Source organism: Pituophis catenifer, unplaced genomic scaffold (genome assembly GCF_029215685.1).
Source record: "Pituophis catenifer annectens isolate HBS135680 unplaced genomic scaffold, rPitCat1.0.hap2 SCAF_1, whole genome shotgun sequence".
NCBI lineage: Eukaryota > Metazoa > Chordata > Lepidosauria > Squamata > Colubridae > Pituophis > Pituophis catenifer.
In genome coordinates this window covers 122,070,422-122,091,161 of record NW_027256881.1, presented here as the reverse complement: position 1 = coordinate 122,091,161, position 20,740 = coordinate 122,070,422, and the positions used below count along the sequence as shown (strand labels likewise).

Genomic DNA, 20,740 nt, shown 5'->3' with positions numbered 1-20,740 from the left:
TCCAGTCCAAACCAGGAGCATTTCACTCCTGCCTTTAATATATTTTGCTATTTCAGAGAGTAATCTCTGAAATCGGACCATCCCAATGATGCCCTTGACGTGATGTCCCAGTGCCTGGAGGCCGTGCAGATCTGGATGGGGAAAAACAAGCTCAGACTCAACCCTTCCAAGACTGAGTGGCTGTGGCTCCCGGCGTCCCGGTATAGTCAGCTGGTTCCATCACTGAGCATTGGGGGCAAGATCTTGGCCCCTCAGAAGGGCTCGCAACTTGGATGTTCTCCTGGATGCACGGTTGTCTTTGGAAGATCATATGACGGTCGTGGCCAGGGGAGCTTTTTATCAGGTTCGCCTGATACGCCAGTTGCGTCCCTTTCTGGACCGGGATGCCCTGCGCACGGTCACTCATGCCCTCGTCATGTCCCGTCTGGACTACTATAATGCTCTCTACATGGGGCTCCCCTTGAAGAGCACTCAGAGGCTCCAACTGGTCCAGAATGCGGCTGCGTGGGTGATTATGGGGGCAACATGGCGCACCCATGTAACACCTCTCCTGCGTGAGCTGCACTGGCTCCCGGTGGTCTTCCGGGTGTGATTCAAGGTGTTGGTTACCACCTTTAAAGCGCTCCATGGCTTAGGACCAGGGTATATACGAGATCGCCTTCTGCCGCCGATAGCCTCCCACCGGCCAATACGCTCCCACAGAGAGGGGCAAATCAGGGTGCCGTTGGCCAAAGAATGTCGACTGGCAACACCCAGGGGGAGAGCCTTCTCTGTGGGGGCACCAGCCCTCTGGAATGAGCTGCCCCTAGAGGTTCATATGATCCCCGACCTGCGTACCTTTCGCCGCGCCCTGAAGACTCTTTTATTCCAACAAGCCGGGCTGGCCTAATAGGAATTTTTAAATTGGGTGTTTTTAGTTTTTAATTTTAAACAAATTTTATATATTTGTTTTTAAATTGTTCTTAAATTTTGTGGTTTATATGTGTTTTAATATGGCTGTACACCACCCTGAGTCCTTTGGGAGAAGGGCGGTATAGAAGTTCAAGAAAAAAAAAAATCTACCTTTTCTCCTACAATGTAGTCCTTTGATTTGTTGCTGAACTGTAGATTCCAACAGTCCCAGCCAGCATTGCTAATGGTGAGAACAACAGAAGATGTGGCATCAAATTAAAATATTCTACTTTTTGTTCAGACTAAACAGTCAAAACAGACCATACCAGACTTAAGGCTCTTTGGATGCTTCTAAACAGTTACATGTATTTCCCAGTCAATACTGTAGAGCTAAGGGTGAGAACTATGATGAAGCAACATCCAGAGACGAAAGATGTTCTACCCGAATGGGCACAGAAATATCCATAAGCAGGATCAAACTTTTGCATGAAGCATCCGGGCTGTCTCCAAATGTACTGTTCAGGATTCCCTTTCTAATTCTTTACCAGATCATTTGTTGTAAGAAATGAAGAAGAAGAAAAAATGAAGGGAAAACAGTGACTGATTGATTGATTGATTGATTGATTGATTGATTGAGAGTTAAATTAAAGGGCAGATTCGATGGACCACTGGGTCTTTTCCTGCTATCAGTTTTCTATGTTTCTAAGTCAGTGTCAATTCTTAGCAAGCATATAAAATAGTTAAAAGCAGAAGATGGTAGTGGATGTCCTAAAATTAGAAAATTAAAGCAAAAGAGTACAGCTTCAGCCAGGAACACCTTCAAAAATTAATATCAGGACTAAGAAAAAATAATAATCAGCAAAATTATCCTCAGCCCTTCCTTCACAAGGCACTAGAAATTTACAGTGACAGAGGATTTAGACTGGGACATTTCAGATAACTGAAATAATCACATAAACCAGGGGTCCCCAAACTTAGCAGCTTTAAGACTTGGCTGGAGAATTCTGGGAGTTGGAGTCCACAAGTCTTAAAGCTGCCAAGTTTGAAGACCTCTGACATAAACAAAAGATGTCAGCATTGGGCTTCCCCTAAAAACTTTTTCCAAACTCCCTTAGTTTTACTAGAATTCAACACATAAATTTTTACATTTTAAAAAAATGTTATTGTATTATTTATTTGGGAAGCCCAAATGCCCAGTAATGGAAGGGAATTTGGAACAGGGCCTATTCCAGATTTCCCTTTCTTAATCATATCGTTAAGTCTGCTTGAAATAAATTTCAGACTCATTTATTCCTGGTGTAAGTTACATAAGATTGCAACCATATGCTTTCTAATTCCTACTGGACTTGGATAGAGTATAAATGTGGTACATGGTTTACTCAAGACTCACTCCACCGGGTTCACTGGGACTTATTTATAAAGAATTGGATACAGAATTATCTACAAAATGAATAATGTAATCCTGAAGTATTTTAACAAGAGGTTGACCTCTTTATTTCATTCAAGTGTTTTAGAATGAACAGAGTTATTCATTAAATCTGCAAAATGCTTTTATATTAAATATACTTCTCAGTCACCATCTAAATATCTGAAGCAATTAATTCCCATATTATTTATTGTTGAGTCAGGCACAATTGAATGGATATCATCATCATCATCATCATCATCATCATCATCATCATCATCATCACAACATTTAGAGGCTGCCTGACACCACAAGACTCTGGGTAGTTTACAACCTTAAAAGGAAGAAAATTTAGGTCTGAGCAAGGAGTTAATCTTTTGGGTGAATCCCTAATAGCTGTAGATAAGAAAGCATGCAAACACTTCCCCAAGCTTGATTTATAGCATTTAAATAGGCCTCTTCCAGGAAAAAAAAAATACCCTAAAAACATTGCACCTGTTTAAAAATGTTAATCCAACAATTAATAATCGCTCATGTATGCTTTCCCCTGCAGCACCAGCATTGATAAATGAAATCTGTCACGTTGAACTTTACTGTAGCAGGCATCCATCTGCCTACATGCAACCATCAAAGGCAAAGCGAGTTGTGTGGAAGAGGCAAGAAGCACAACCCAAAGCACAAAAGAAAGCAGCTTCTTAGCATAACAGTTTTATATGCCAGTGAAGAAGGCCCAATCTTCATACACATGAACTCCCTATGTCTGCTCACCTTGCAGCTGCCTTGCTTAAATAAAGTCATTCTGCATATTGGAACAGCTTTAATATGGCAAGATGTTGGGGGATAATTCCAGTCCCGTCTTGCCAAAAAATGAGAAACTGTTCGATGGAGAATCTTTAGAACACCTTTTAAATAGCACAGCCCAACTGATAGGGCTGCAGATTTTGATTCACAATCCGGGCCAGTGCCAAGCTACTCTGGGGTTGGCTTGGAGAGTTGAGCTCAGCTCATCTGGCCAGCTGAAGATTTAGTGGGAACCCAGAACAGGATGGAGTCCATTAAATGGCTTGTGTGAGGTGCTATTGCTGGGGTGGGGTGTGTGTGATTTTATTATATTTATTTATTATATGATCTTATTTTATCAGTTTTATTGTTTTTATATGAGGTTTTATATTCTGTAAGCTGCCTTGAGTTGCCATGTGCAAATAGGCGGCGATATAACCTCCACAAATAAATGAATAAAAATAAATAAATAAATAAATAAATAAATAAATAAATAAATAAATGGTGCATGCGCAAACACAGCTAACTGGGCCAATAGGCTATGATTAAGTAAACCATGGCTTGTGTATTTTGCAAACCCTGCCAATACTCTATGGGGAAATGGACTAGAGCAGCAATAAACTCATTGACACATCTTAACTCTTGTCTGAATGGGGGAAAAAATCCAGTTCAGCAGTTAATCATTCACAAATACAAATGTGACAAAGTAGCACAGAACATGGACTTTTTCACACTACTTCCATTCCTGAAATACCATCACCACCACATGAGCCCAGACTCTGATGCTAAACCTGACCATCCAAAGTGCAGGAGGGTAGACTTTTAGAATCGCGTTCTCCCTTTGATATGGAATAATAATAATACCAAAATCCTGAAGATCTCTTGGTGTTTAATCTTATTTACACCATCTGCTACTTTCTGAGATTTCTCTGAAGTGGATTGGGGGGGAGGGGGGGGAAGGGACTCGTGCATGCAAATGAATATCAGTATTACACTTTAGACCAAAGATATTTTCTCTTTAGGGACCAGACAAGCTGTTACAGCATGTAAAACAATAAACAGAAAGCCAAGGATAGTATTTATTTCCAAATCATTTAACTCTGATGAGCAGAAGGAGGTTATTAAGTGAATTACATTTTTCAATCTCCATTGTAAAAGCAGAAAGATTTTTTATACATATATCCCAAGTGTCCATTCCTAATTAGCAATGATAAGTTTTCTGATAAGCTGAAAACTACCAAGATGGCTTTTTTGAAAGGAGAAAAATAAAAGGAACTCTATATATTTCCTACACTCTCAAAAGTAAATTTGAAATGAAATCGTGTTTTGCTTTCTAAAAGGAAGCCAAAGAATGAAGACTGCTATATTTCAGCCAGCTTTTTTTCCAGTTTGGTGCCCAACAGGTTGGAGATGATTCTTGTATTCCCCAACTAATAAGAGAATTATAGGATTTGAAGTTATGGGAGTTCATTTTGAGTTTGCCCAATTACAGAAATCATAATTAGATTTTTCACATACTGCTTCATCTCTTATAAATATCTGAAATTGTTAACAATCTGGACCTTGTTTTTCTTTCCAAAATTTTCTGAAGCATCTTGGGGAAGAAGCTCCATAATTTACTGGATATTGGTTACAGTATCTAATAGGTTACAATAATCTAATTCCTAATATCTAATTAGGAAGTTAATAGGTTACAAAGATCAGTTGGTCCCTATGAATATAGTTAAACCACAAAAAGAATGTAAAATGAGATCTATTTGAATGATTGTGGTGTGAGAAGCTGCCCACTTAAAGATAATCACAATATAACCTGACTTGCATGTTCTGCTAAGTCACTGTTTCTTTAACCATAGTTTAAACTAAACTACAATTGATACTGATACTGTAGCCATAAACCACCGAGTGGGTTTATGGCTATATACATACATACATACATACATACATACATACATACATACATACATACTTGGGATGTGAAGATTGTTCAAAATCCAGGTCATTTTACCATCCGAATTAGCAGGTGATTTTCAGATCTAGCATCCTATTTTTCTAGATTTTTTTTTTTCTCAGAAGAAATATTCACAAAACTGGATGGCATTTTGGGAGTGGAAAAATCCAAATGACCAGCAAATGACCCCAAAAGTTAGATATTCCTTTCCTTTCTGTGGTTTCTGGCGATCATCTGGGTTTTTGTAACCCAAAGCTGGAAGCTCCACATTGTCATATGTGATATTGCTTGCTTGCTTGCTTGCTTGCTTGCTTGCTTGCTTGCTTGCTTGCTTGCTTATTTATTTATTTATTTATTTATTTATTTATTTATTTATTTATTTATTTATTTATTTATTTGATTTATATGCCACCCTTTTCCAGAGACTCCGGGCGGCTTACCGTGCATTAAGCAATAACCTTCATATTTTTGTATATACCTTCTTAGTAGGGCTTTCGGCCCCTCCTAAGCGGTGTTCTTTTTTATACAAAGTCAGCTTATTGCCCCCACAAACCGGGTCCTCATTTTACCTACCTCGAAAGGATGGAAGGCTGAGTCAACCTTGAGCCTGGTGATTGCAGTAATTGCAGACAGCTGGTGTTACTTAACAGTGCTTTAGTCTGCTGCGCCACCAAGGTTTCATCATACAATCACTCAAGGTTGGCCAGCATGTGACGCATCCGACCTGCGAGTTTGACACCTCTGCTTTAGAGGCATTTAGGGAATTAATTCCCTACCGGAAGAAGAATCTAGACAAGCCATATTTATAGCAAGAATATTTTTGACTGGACACTTCAGAGATAGGGTGTTGAAACTCTTAATTGCTTTTCAAAATCTAGTTTTTCAAGAAAAGCTAGTTACAACCAAATCTTAAATGCCCCTTTCTATTCTCTGGCACATGTCCCTAACATCCGGGTACTTGTTACACCGTTGTGTAAAATGTAATCCCACAGATCAGTTCTTCACCCACTGCAATTTGAAACACACAAATGCTATTTAATCTATCACAAACATGGAAAAGGGATTTTAAAAATTAATACTTTCTGAAAGCTGAGGCCTCATTAACTAGGACCAATCATTTCTAGCCTAGTCATTTATTGGATTCACATACAATATAATGACCTACTTTTGGTCTGCTTTGCCAGCTTGGTTTCTATTAGTTTCAGATATATTGACAATCTGGCAAGTGCATTTTTGGCTCTGGTTGCCATGTCCTTATTTCATACAATAGAAAGTCTATTAGAAGGGTATTAGAGTTTAATTATAATATGGATACTCTTTCATTTTGCTACACACTAGTAATTCTCAATAATTGTAATGGATATTATCCAGCATCAATAAAGGGAATGTATTTTTGCTGCTCGGAGTCATTTAATTGAAGCACCAAACGTATCGAAGAAATACAAGTTTATGGGAACTAAGTGGATAAAATATTTACAACTGAATATACAGAAAACAATAGATATTGACGGATTTGGTTTAGAAGGTTTATATCTTCCATAAGGATAACTGAGAATTTCATTTGTTTTAAGGTCCAAAGTTATTAAATCCTGTTTCCTCATGATAACCCAATGTGGACAGAAAACTTAAGTAATTTTGTTTCATACCATTGGAAAAGGCATGTTTAACCATGTAACCATTTAAATAATAGCAAGGAGAGAGTGACACATGAATAGTATGGAAGGCTTTGCTATTTATTCAGGAACAATTTCCTTGCTTTAAATCATTAGTGGATTTCTGACACACACACACTCATCTTAATCATCCCCAAATTATTGAAAGATATAGCATTTCCTTCTCCTGCAAGACAGGATTAAAGAGATAAAACTGCTTTTACCACATATATAAGCAAAGTACTTATAATAGCTGTAATTGGCTGTACACAGCCCTGAGTCCTTCAGGAGAAGGGCAGTATAGAAATAATAATAATAATAATAATAATAATAATAATAATAATAATAATAATAATAATAATAATAATAATAATTATTATTATTATTATTATTAATAGGAGCTTCTTTGTTCAATTTGTACTCCTTTGTGGAGGCTACATTGAACTTGGGCCTACAAATGGGGCAACATGAAGTTGAAGTGAACTTATGGAGTCCTAAGGTCTCACTTATGGATACAAATAAAAGGGAATATTAGGACAGGGATGGTAGGCATGCTGGTGTGCTTATGCATGCCCCTTAAAGACCTCTTAGGAATGGGGTGAGGTTGACAGTAGACAGTCTAAGGTTAAAGTTTTGGAGAGATTCTCCAATAATTTTTCAAGAGCAGGTCCCCTCCTTATCTATGACAAACAGTGATACTAAAAAACCAGTAAAGGAAGTTTTCTTACAATCTCTTGTCTTGTGCTTTAATGGAAGTAGGAGCAACCAGGAAAGTCCAAAGCCACAGAAAACATTATTGCACGGTAAAGTATGGAACCTTTACATATATCCTTGCCCCCCACCCCCATAACTAAAGTACAAGACTGTCACACACTATCCATGGCAATATCCTTGGAATTCTCCTTGGAATCCTTGCCTTGTCCTTGGAAATAATTTGTTAAGCAAATTGTTTCTCATGAAGTGGTTGAAGAAAAGTTATTGGGGAACCAGAAGGAAAGAAAGTTACTGCACACAAGTTCTGTTTCTGGGCTTTCCATAAGCGTCTCCTTAGTTATGATGGAAACAGTTTCCTGATATAGAAACTTATAATCTTGATTCTGTCTGTCTGTCTGTCTGTCTGTCTGTCTGTCTGTCTGTCTGTCTGTCTGTCTATCCATCCATCCATCTATCCATCTATCTATCTCTATCATCTCTCTCTCTCTCTCTCTCTCTCTCTCTCTCTCTCTCTCTCCATCCATCCATCCATCCATCCATCCATCCATCCATCCATCCATCTATCATCATTATCTATCTATCTATCTATCTATCTATCTATCTATCTATCTATCTATCTATCTATCTATCATCTATCTACAATATCTATCTATCCATCCATCCATCCATCCATCCATCCATCCATCCATCCATCCATCCATCCATCCATCCATCCATCCATCCATCTATCATCATTATCTATCTATCTATCTATCTATCTATCTATCTATCTATCTATCTATCTATCTATCTATCTATCTATCATCTATCTACAATATCTATCCATCCATCCATCCATCCATCCATCCATCCATCCATCCATCCATCCATCCATCCATCTATCTATCTATCTATCTATCTATCTATCTATCTATCTATCTATCATCTCTGTCTCCTTCTCCCTCCCACTCCGCCCTCTCAACAGTCATCTATCAGTCATCCATCTCTGTCAACCAATCAATATTTTTCATTAGTTCCTAAACAGAGATGAGGAAGCCTGTTAATCCCAAGATATCATAAGAATAAGAATAATAAAAAAAAAATCCCCAAACTACTTTCTAATTTCTCAGAAAATATTGCTTGCTGTATAACTCTTTTTTCCCAACTCAATGATATACAGCAGAGGTGTCAAACTCACATCGTCACGATGTTGTCATGTGATATATCGGGGCTTTCCCCCCTTCGCTAAACCAGGCGTGGGCATGGCCAGCTCATGACGCATCCGCCCCACGGGCCAGGAGTTTGACAGCCCTGATATACAGTATATGAGTATAAGGCAAACACTTAGGACAAAATTGTATAAGCAGTCACATTTACCCCATGTGCGCTTCTTAATGAGATTCAAGAAAGAGACAGACATTTCCAACATAACAAACAAATAACAAACAAACTTTCTTTTCATGCTGACACACACAAATTTTCCCCACATTCATGTACAAATTCTGTAATAGAACAAGATATAGTAAACAAAGTAAGCTGGGGACAGTTTTGTCAAACATGCATAAGAATAATGAGCCAAGCTCTATTAAAAATTAAATATTCCAAAGTCTTTTAGAAATCTTATAAAACATGATAATGATATTTACATAATATTCTATATATTTTCTATAATATTTTCTCTCTGTTAAGAGATGCTTTCTGTTTTAGGAGCAGAAGGGATGGCATGTGAATTTCCAGTACGTTGTAGACATTTTTGACCTGAGTGTTTTGTGTTTGTATTTATGTATTAATACAGATAGTAATATATAAAGGTCAAAATCTTAGGAATTAATCTGAAAAATAGGTGAAACACTATTCTAAGCCAAATTGGGTGCCAAAAGAGAAACATTTACCTTTTTCACAGAAACGCCCAGTGAAATGAAGAGCGCAGTCACACCGAAATGAGGTCACGCCATCAGGAAGATTAATCTGGTGGCAACTTCCTCCATTACAACACAAGTCCTCTTGGCAGACTGAGAATAAAGCTGGGAGAGCAGTTGATGTCAAAACTGCCTTGAGTGAATCAGGGCCAGGATCCAAAAGAGCTGCTGCATTCTTTTCAGAGGCAGGAAATCTGTAATTTAGAGACAGAATTTAATGTTTTATTTGATTATGTTTTTATTCTTCCTCTCAGATACAGGAAATCTAGGCAGCATAAAGGAACACAACCCTAACATAAAAATATACATTGTAATAAAAACCTAGGAAGGTTGTAATAAATAATAATATGTTAGAAAAACTCAATATCAACTGCTGGGAAGAAGGCTTCTGAAACCCAGGGATGGACAACTTGAAAATCTGGAATTGTGGCTCCTATTACTCTACCATTGATCTGTTTGAATGGTCTGATGTTAACAAGAATTCAACAACATTGGAAGAATTTATGTAGCTTGTTATCAGTTTACAGAAAATATGGAATTAGGTCTTTGCCCTACCTATTTTTTTTTTAAATTAAAGTCCATTTTAAAAATACATATAGTCCTCAACTTATGACCAGTTGTTTAGTGACCATTTGAAGTTCTTGCAGACATACCTCCGAGGTATTTACAACCCAGATTCACCCCAGCAGTCACATGACCACCCCAGCAGTCACATGACCACATGACCAACTATCATGCACATGATAGTTTTGCAAAAAACCAGCATTTATTTATGAGCTGTGCTGGCACAGTGTTTACAATGCAGTATTGCAGGCTACTTCTGCTGACTACTGTCTGACTGCAATTTGGCAGTTCGAATTCACCAGGCTCAAGGTTGACTCAGTCTTCCATCCTTCCGAGGTTGGTAAAATGAGAATCTCAGATTGTTGGGGGCAATATGTTGACTCTGTAAACTGCTTAGAGAGGGCTGTAAAGCATGGTGAAGCGGTATATACTGTAAGTGAGTTCTATTACTATTGCTACTTCCAATTTTCAGCAAAACTGCATCCATAGAGAACTATTGATTCACTTAATGACTGCTGTAAAAAAAAGTCATGAGAGAGAGATGCAGGGGGGAGGGAGAGGTCTTGGAAAAAGCAAAAGTGAGCATGCTGGAACATTAGCAATGATAGTTGAAGGGAAGAAGGGTGGGTTGATATCCAGGCTGTACAAAGGTGGAAGGAAGGTAGACTGTGCCCTTCTTGCTCTGTCAAATCCCTCCAGATTTTGCTTTAGGTGAAATACATCTCAACCCAACAAGACATATTTTCTTTTTTCTGACCTGTGGCCCACCTGAAATGGTTTGGCCAAGCATCTCCACATGTTTGTTTGTTTGTTTAGGACTCACAATAAGTCTCTCCCCCCTGTTCCAATATTACTTAATAGCAAACCCTGCTAGATTCAATGGGACTTATTGTTCAGCAAAGACCAGGGCTGTCTAGTACTGGCATTCAGTGGTCTCCATTGTTCAAGCTCTGGGATTCCTGTCACATCTGAAGATTCAAATGGCAGTTCAGTTCCTCCGTAAGTGCCCATTCACCACATGGGCATTGTTTATGCACACAAAATCATTTGTGTTTGATTATAAAAATATTATAATACATGGAATCCAGGAATGCTCTCATTCTAAGCTGGCCTTATCAAACCAAAAACACATGAACACCAACAGAAAGCCAGGTATCTTCAGGAATTTCAGACACTGAATAAACCTGCATAGGTATAAAGCGGTTTTGATATTTATTTACCTTAAAGACAAGAGGCATTGCTTTCATTATATGAAGTGATGTTTTGTTACATACCCTGGAGGAAGCCTCTCTGTGATAAAGAACCAGTGGCCATTTTGCACAATAATGAGCAGCTATTAGAATGTTTACAAAAACATTCATCTATACCTTCCTTTGCCTATTCATGTTTAGCAGGCAGTATGCCCCACTGAATACATCCTCACATACGTATATGGGATTGTTAATGTAAAGCAGTGATAGACAATGACACCTGATTTGTTTAAAACACCTTTCTGATGGAAATTCAGGCTCATACAATTCCAAGACATCATAAAAATGAAGAAGAAAGGAATGGTAATTAAAATAGACCTCAGGAAGCAGCCATTTCAAATACTGCTAACTCTAGAACAGGGGTCTGCAACCTTAAAACACTCAAAGAGCCATTTGAACCTGTTTCCCACAGAAAAAACAACAACACCGGGAGCCACAAAACCTGGATGAGCATGGCCAACTCAACATCACTCCCACCCAGTCACATAACCCCCCCCAGCCACGCCTACTTGGATTTTGTGGCTCTGGGTGTTTTCTATGGGAAATGGGTCTCTCTCTCTCTCTCTCTCTCTCTCTCTCTCTCTCTCTCTCTCTCTCTCTCTCTCGTTTTTCTTTTCCTCTCCCTCTCTTTCTTTCTTTCTTTCTTTCTTTCTTTCTTTCTTTCTTTCTTTCTTTCTTTCCTTTCTTTCTTTCCTTTCTTTCTTTCTTTCTTTCTTTCTTTCTTTCTTTCTTTCTTTATCTTTCTTTCTTTCCCCTTCTCTCTCTCATTTCCCTTTTCCCTCTCATTCTCTCCCTCCAGCTCTCTCATTTCTATGTCCCTCTCCCCCTCTCTCTCCCCTTCTCTCTCTCTCTCTCTCATTTGTTTCTGTTTTTCCTCTCTTTCATTCTCTCTCTCCATCATTTTCTCATTTCTCTCTCTCATCAATCTATCTCTCTTTCCCTCCCTCTCTCTCCCCCCTTTTTCTCTCGTGTGTTTGTTGCCTCTTGAACCATTTCCAAAAACAGGCGAGAGTTTGTTGGGTTTTTTGTTTTTTGCTGATGTTTTTTCTTCTTCTTTGGATGCTTTTTACCATATGATTTAAATCAAGAGTCATTTCAGGTTCCCAGATAAATGAAGCTCTTTTGTCCCCCTGCTGCTGGGAGCTTTGGCTCCCTGCCCGCTGGCTGGTCCTGCCCCTTGCCCTCCCAGTCACTCCTCATGTGGCCTGAGAAGGTAAGGGCAACGGTGGAGATGGAGACTCACTCCATATTCCAGAGCGGGAGGGAAGCACCCCTGTATTTGCCTCTCATCTCATGGGTGCTTCTTCTGGCGCTTCTCAGGCCATGTGAGGAGTGACTGGGAAGGTGAGGGGTGGGGCCAGCCAGCCGGCAGGGAGCCACAGCAGGGGGATAAAACAGCTGTATGCAGTTTTATCAACGTGGGAGCCACACGTTGCTGACATTCACTCTAGAGCTACACAATTTAATGCTATGTTTTATCTATTTTTATATTTAATGCTATATATTATCTATTTATCTATTATTCCTCTTCCTCCTTTTCTCCTCCTTCTCTGATGAATGGATATTTGAATCGAATCTTTCTTTGTTTCAAAAAGGGCTCTTGTTGCTGGGTTTTCTTTTTCCAGGCTAGTAAATGGGGAAGGATGCTTTAGCCAAATCAACCCCAACAGTAACATCCTCCATCTCTTCCACTGAAAAATAACCTAGTTCCACCTTAGGCACAAAATGCACTGCAACTTTCACTGCAACTTCATGAGAAAATCAAATGAAATTCTTAAACACCCTGAGAACAATATAACAAAGCAGAAGTACTTCAGAGAATTTGCAAGCTAGATTTCAACAGAGAATTACCCAACATTTTGGTAGTCTAAGGGGACAGCTTAGTTCTAGCAATGGCAGCTATTTACAAATTCAGACTGATGTAGGGTTTAGGAGGCAGACTCCAAAGAAAGTAATATTAGCCTGTTTGTTTGTTTGTTTGTTTGTTTGTTTATTTATTTATTTATTTTGTCACATTTCTATGCCGCCCAACTCCCAAGGGACTCTGGGCGGCTTACAACAAAGAATAAAACAATGTGAACAATCCCATAAAAATGTTAAAAAGAAAATCATTAAAACATTAAAAACTTTAAAAAACGTTAAAACATATGCACTCCAATTCGTGGCTGGGTCTCGCAAGATCATTATAATGAGATCAATGACCCCAGGCCTGCCGGAAGAGCCAGGTCTTCACTGCTTTGCGGAAGGCCAATAGGGTGGGGGCGGACCGGACCTCAGGAGGTAACTGGTTCCAGAGAACCGGGGCAGCCACAGAGAAGGCCCTCCCCCGTGGGCCCGCCAGCTGACATTGTTTAGCTGACGGGACCCGGAGGAGACTGACTTTGTGGGATCTTACCGGTTGCTGGGAGCTATGCGGTAGAAGGTGGTCTCGAAGATAGAATGTTCCATTCCCATTTTCTCCACCTTAATAGGGTAAAATTTACTTTCTCAATCTTGTTATTGAAAATGCAGTTGAGGTTAGTTTGAGCAGAACAGAAATTCTAGCTTTCCTTCATTTTACTAATGCTTGTCTCAACCACGCCTTACGGGCCACCTGTTCTCAGAGTCTTCCTTTCAAAGGCTGCCCCACTGCTGGTTATGCTAGCCTCCTTTCCATCACTCCCTTTGGTTTGCTGTGGAGAAAATGTTCCTGCAAACTCATTAATGGAGCAAACATCTGCAACTAAATAGCATTCATGCCAACAGCTATGAATAAGTAATACTCCTGACTCCAAACAGTTTAACTAAAACACTTATTTAAATAAAGAGCTCAGAAACATTTAAAAGTCATTTAGTAATTGAGGTATTAGAAGCTTCAGCAAGGCACCAGGAAAAAAAAATGTATCAGTCAAGCTTGATTTGACTTTAAGCAAGGTAAGGAAATCAGTCTATGAAGGATTTCCTTTCTTGTCTCATCCTTCTTGACTGGTATTTGGAGGGGGGGAGGGAGAGAAAGCAGGACACCTCTCTGCAGTGCTTAAGTAATGTTGTTCAGTTGCCACAAGGACTGCATAAAAAGGCTTATTTGTTAGAAAGAGAGAAAAAATGATGGTGTGTATTGTTCGGATTAGCGCTTGGCAAAGAAATATTAACTTAATTGTTTTTTTTCTTCTTCTGCTAGTTCTAATTCAGTTGATTGAAAGAGAATTTCAAATTAATTGTTGCTGTTGGAACATGGTGTCCTTGTTCTTACTTAATTAAAAAAAAAAAACTGGCCAAAAGGAAAGGCACATGTTTTTCATTATTTAATGTAATAATAGCTCCAGCAATCCACACTCAATTTGGTTCCTCACCTTGCAGTTCTAGCTAAGGATGGCATCATAGGTGGCACAGTGGTTAGAATGCAGTATTGCAGGCTAACACTGCCCACAGCTTGGAGTTTGATCCTGGCTGGTTCAAGGTTGACTGAGCCTTCCATCCTTCTGAGATTGGTAAAATGAGGACCCAGATTGTTAGGAGCAATATGCTGACTCTGTAAACTGCTCAGAGACTGCTGTAAAGCACTGTGGAGCAGCATATAAGTCTGAGTGCTATTGCTATAAGGTAATACTTCCCACTGGAACTTTTTAGTAGCAATGTGACTATCTGTAGTCAGGGGACAGACCTGTCTTGACAAGGCATTGGGGGAATGCCAATTCTAGAGCTATGTTGGCACAGTGGTTAGAATGCAGTACTGCAGGCTACTTCTGCTGCCTGCTGCCTGCAATTTGCAAGTTCGAATCTCCCCAGGTTCAAGATTGACTCAGCCTTCTATCCTTCTGAGGTTGGTAGAATGAGGACCCAGATTGTTGGGGACAATAGGCTGTTAAATCGCTTAGAGAGGGCTATAAAGCACTGCAAATCTGTATATAAGTCTAATTGCTATTGCTATTGCCATCTCGTCCTGGAAAAAGGCAGAAAAACCATCTGCCTGGAAAGCAGGTGAGGAGATCTAAAAGGATGTTTGAACCCAGCTCTCACTTCAGGACAGAGAGATAACTTGTGTCCCACTTCAGAGATTATCAGATTCCTCAATGCCTTCAACAGTGACAGAACTTCTAATGTGCTGTCTTTGCTAGAAAAATTGGAATATATTCAGAGATGGATCTGCCTTGAAAACAGCCCAGGTGAACTCTATAGCAGAGTCAAACATCAGCAGAGGAAATGCTTTACGATATTTTGCATAATGTCGTGCACTGTTTACAGGAAGTTTTGTGTCATAAATTGCTTTATAAAATTGACCAAATTTCAATTCCATGGGAGTCATGGATCCTGAATTTGGATGCATTCTGTAAGTTAGTTCATTTGTAATACTTTGGTTCAAATTTTTTTTGCCCTATGTACACCATCTCACTCAGTGAAAGGTAATGGGAATTTCAGGTATTCAGACATATACTGAGCAATCCATGGGGATAACAGAACTCTTCCCCTCTAGAGCAACATATTTAACACAAGCTTAAAAAGTCTATATGCAGTACAAGTTTCTTTCCTTTCAACACAAAAAATGTACAGTATGTATTACTTTGAATGCAGCACAACCAGTCAGAATTAAATATAATGTAAACCATTAAATTGAAATTCATAATAATAATCCAATTGTCATCCACTTCTGGGGTGAAAGAATTGGCTCTCAGTCTAATATAATATAGAATTTGAATCCTGAGATTTCCATTTGTACTTGTATTGTAGAGTTTGCAGTAGTAATAGCAATAGCACTTAGACTTATATACCACTTCACAGTGCTTTACAGCCCTCTCTAAGCAGTTTACAGAGTCAGCCTATTGCCCTCCAAGAATCTGGGTCCTCATTTTACCAACCTTGGAAGGATGGAAGGCTGAGTCAAACTTGAGCCACTTAGAACTGAACTCCTGGACTGAACAGTGAGTTAGCCTGCAGTACTGCATTCTAACAACTGCGCCACCATGGCTCTTAGCTGGTAGCTGGTTTTCTTTACTATTAAACATTTTTTCTAATATCTGCAGTACAAATATCTTATCAGATACCTGTCCTTTAATGAGTTCAACTGTCAATCTGGCTGGAGTCTGACATTAATCTATCTTGCAGCCAAACAGTCAAGGAAATGTAAGAATGACTAAAAGGTAAAGTCTTATTTGAATTGTACCAGTTTATTAGATTGTTAGATTTTTCTGGAGCTTTGTGAACTAGTTGAGAGGACAGCAGAACCAAAACAGCTGGTGTGGCGATCAACTGTTTGATGGCATGGCATGTTAGAGGCATGTAAAAGGCATGGCATGGCAATAAATCCTGCAAAACCAGTTAAACATTTACCAGCATGTACCCATATAGTCTTTTTGGCCACATGAAAAGATTGGTTTTCCACTGCTTTTGTCCTGTATGTACCACTTCCTAGTCAAGCCTACAGCCCTAGGATTATCCCATATTCTCCCATCTGTGTACTAACCAAGTCTGATCCTGCTTAACTTTCTAAGATCACTCCATATTTATCATGTGCTGCTACTTAACTGGGTCTGAAGATTGTTATATTTCAGTATTTTAAAAGATAGAAAGATCTTCCCTATACATCAAATATTGTGGTCTTGTACATTATTTTTAAACCCAGAAGTTGACTCAAAGCAAACACATTTGATTTGATTTGATTGAGACATAGTGGGTGTATAAGCACAAATTGCTACAGATATAATATTTATTATTTTGGGGGGCTTAGAATGGAGTGCAAAGCCAGCCCCTTTGGTTATTATATCATTTGGTATATTATGCCAACCCAACAAGTGGTTAATTTAACAACAAGTCAAGCATATTGTGCAAATTTAGCCCAAGAATCTGTGATGCTTGAGTTATGGCAAGCAATATTAAATAGCCTCAAACCTGTTTCATTTAAGCTGCTGAAATTTAAACTTCAGTATAAAATACTTGATGGCTTTAACATCTCATTTCTTAATGTAAGTGACATGCAACAGCTGCACCAGATAAAAAAGCAAAGTTCTGGCATTCTGCAGAGCCGCTCTAAGACTTGCTTACAGAATGAAAAAAGCTGCTTTATATCAAATTTGTAATCACATGAACAGATGCTTGTAATCTATGTTTGTACCTGATGGAAATTTGGCTCCTGTAACCAGCACAAAATTTATGTAAGAAAACCTGGCACTTATTTCTACAGCTATTGGGAAGAAAATTAATGCTTGCTAAAGAAAATGTTGTTCAGCTAGCTAGATTACGGGAGGTTCATCAATCATCACCAATCTACTGATGCACCTAACAGTGCTGATCAGACTGATACAGTGTACAGACTTTTAGATTTAAAATACCAGACGAGAGAGTTCTGCTTCATGTAATGCCATGTAGAAAATTGAGGGCAGATATCTTTCATGTCCTTGAAACAGGCAGATGGATTATTGTTCTGGCAAACATAGAAATGTGAGTGTTCAGAACAGATTGCCCAAGACATACATTTTCCTGCCCAAGAACCAAATCTCTTCCTGAGCTACTCAGTTATAGAATCGAAGTGGATGTATTGTAAAAATTTGGGGCCCTCTTGAAGAGCTTTGGCAGTTCACTGGTAGACTCCACACCCTATAACTGACATAAGAACTGGGCAAATATTTTTTTCCTTTCAAGACAAACCAAACCATAAATCTTTCAAATATATAAGTTAGTGAGGAGAACTCTTGAATTTCAGTAATAATTTAACAACCCTTTGGGGAATTATATTCCTCTGTCTTTCTTTTTCTCACCCACATACACACATTAGGAAAGTTAATACAACAACGAGGGTTACACACAGTTTTTGATGTGAGAGAACATAACAAAATACTGACCAGCAGTTTTAAATTAGCAGCACAGAATGTTGCTCTTGTCATTGCTTGTCATCTGCTTTTATAATCTCATGTTCCATAATACCTAAGGTTCCCTAGAAAAAGTTAAAAAGGTATATCTGATAGAAAAAAGTTATGTTGTTGTTATAGTTGGTTCTCTATTTAGAAAATTTAATATTTTTTCCTGGAAAGTATCTAGAAGATTAAAGAGAATATTACAAGCAAAATCCTAAAAAGTCAGCTAATTATTCTTAAATCCATGCAGGTACTTTTTACCCCTCTGTTTTACAAGTGAATTGTCATTCTGTGGAGGAATCAATAGACTATATTTCCACTTCTAACCCATTCAGATATTTTCTTTTACAGTACGGGATTTAGAGTTTAGCTAAACTCCAGTAGTCTTTTTGAATAAGAAATGTCTGCATCTCATGGAATTTACATTATATGGGCAGTGATTCTCAAAAAGTTGTACAACTGCAACCCTCAGCAACCCTAATCTCTATAGGGAATGGCATGAAATTGTAGTTCAGTAACTACTGGTGGATCCAAGATCCTCCAGCTTTTTGCATGCCCAGATATAGAAGATGGAGGGAAGCTAGAAGTCAGAGTAAAAAGTAAATAATGGACTGAATATTATGGCTGTTTTGGGACTTGGATTTAATTCCAAAAAGGTACTTGGAGTTCCATGGGGCACAGACTATATCATGTGCCTACAATGCTTTAAAATAGATAGGCTTTAATCGGTTGCACTCAGATGCCATGGTTGTTATCCAAAGCCTCTAGTAGTGGAAATGAATTTGGAACTGCACTTCCCATTGTATGTAAAAACATGTTAAAATGTTAAAGTTACAAAATTTACTGAGATTTCTGGGCTGATTATCATTGTTGCAACAGTAAAATGAGATCAACTCCTTTTTATTGTCTTCAGGTAAGAACAAAGTCGCCAGAGATGGAGATAGGGAGAAGGAATATTGTATGGATTTTTCTGGCATCCGCACAAATCACATCAATTTCACTCAACTTTTTTTTCCCCTGTAAACACAGGGATGATTCAGTTCTTATTATGCAGGCCCGCTGATACAGTTCTTAAAAACTACATGTCCAATTCTTCCTGTTCGTGCTTTGAATTTAATACAGCAACCATTGACAAACCTCAGTGTGTTTAGCATCTGCATTTTTAAACCAGCAAATGTTGTTATGCCTTTTTCATCTTTGTAAGTTTACACTTCCCCCGCCCCCAAATTGTCTTAGATCATCATCCTATGCATACTTATCTGGCAATGAGCCCTACTGATCAAGCTGACATTTCATATACATAACTTTGGCAACTGAAGGAAAGTTTGTATGGAAATTTTAATTAAAGCTTATGGTGGGAATTTTTCTTTTCTTTTCCAGCCATTTGTGCCTGAGCACTTTGCCAATCTGCAGAGAATAATCATTGTCAGAATCCTTCATCTGGCTAATGAGCCATACAAATGTAAACCCCCCTCCCCCACAGGGCAAATATAGCTTACTTTATCATTCTTTTTGTCCTGTCTGCTATAGGACCATAATAATAATAATAATAAAAAAAAATCCAAGCACTTTTTCACTGGATCAAAGCTTTACAATTCATTTGCTCCAAAGAATGTCTTATCGTGTTCATGGAACTGTAAGATTACATGTCATTTTTTCACCAAGAAAGCAATCAGAACAATTTGTAACTTTTCACAGGGAAAGGAAAAGATAGAGACGGAAGGAAGCCACCATCAGAGACATCCTATAAACACCAGGTGGCCATTTTGTACCAAAATGTGGTCTTTGTATTGAAAGCAATTTGGCAAACTGGGAGTACACAAACTCTGGTAAGCACAATTCTTTACCAGGCAAAGTATTTTTTAAGAGGGTAGAAGCTGAAGATTTGGTGGATTTTTAGGAACAAAAATCACTGGAAGAACTGGAAGAAGAGAACGAAATTGGGGTTCCAAATTTATTTAGGGCTACAAAAATCCACATGACTATATGAGGGTAGCAAAGAGATACATGTGTCTCTAATCCTTGCTGGCATCTAATAATCACCAAGAATTGCCTATCCCAGAATAGTTAACCTTACATTTAATTGAAACCTGAGCGTGAGAACATAAAAGAATGTGGGGAGAGAGATATTTCTACACTATCCCAATAGCCAATTTTTACGTAGGGATTCTAGTTCCAGAACATGTTGTTCACTCCACATTTCAATATATTTGGCTGAATATGATAACCATTAATGACCAAAGCAATCTTTTTTTTTCCCTAATTGTCAAGGAACAAGAAGTCTGAATGTGTACTTTCTAGTGCTGCCAACTGTGCTGAACAATGTCACTATTTATGAAAGAGAAACGGACTTGATTGATAGGGTGAAAATTGTGATGAAAAATGACTGGAAGCCTCTAGCAATAACAGAACATTTAGGTAAATTCTGATAAATGTAAAGGACTTTTAAAAGTTACCACAACCCGTGGAGGAGAATATATAATAAGTAAGAAGTTGCTTGCAGAGGTAGTCCTCAACTTACGACTAGAATTATGCCCCAATTTTCTATTGCTATTGCTATTGCTAATTGAGCTGTGGTGGCGCAAACCATTGAGCCATGGTGGTGCAGTGGTTAGAATGCAGTACTGCAGCCTTATTTGTTAGAGAAAAAATGATGATGTGTATCGTTGGGATTAGTGCTTGGCAAAGAAATATTCCCTTAATTTTTTCTTCTTCTTTTGCTAGTTCTAATTCAGTTGAGTGAAAGAGAATTTCAGATTAATTGTTGCAGTTGGAACATGGTGTCCTTGCTCTTACTTAATACAAAAAAAA

The 20,740-nt window shown here is 38.5% G+C and overlaps 1 protein-coding gene across 1 annotated transcript in view; it reads right to left on the bottom strand.

Annotated features, from left to right (window-relative positions):
• EYS (eyes shut homolog) overlaps positions 1–20,740 on the bottom strand; it is an 871,663-nt gene that overhangs the window by 158,458 nt on the left and 692,465 nt on the right. The window contains exon 37 of the mRNA XM_070932259.1: positions 9,262–9,482. Within this exon, the coding sequence (XP_070788360.1) occupies positions 9,262–9,482 (221 nt within the window). The remainder of the gene's footprint in view (positions 1–9,261; positions 9,483–20,740) is intronic.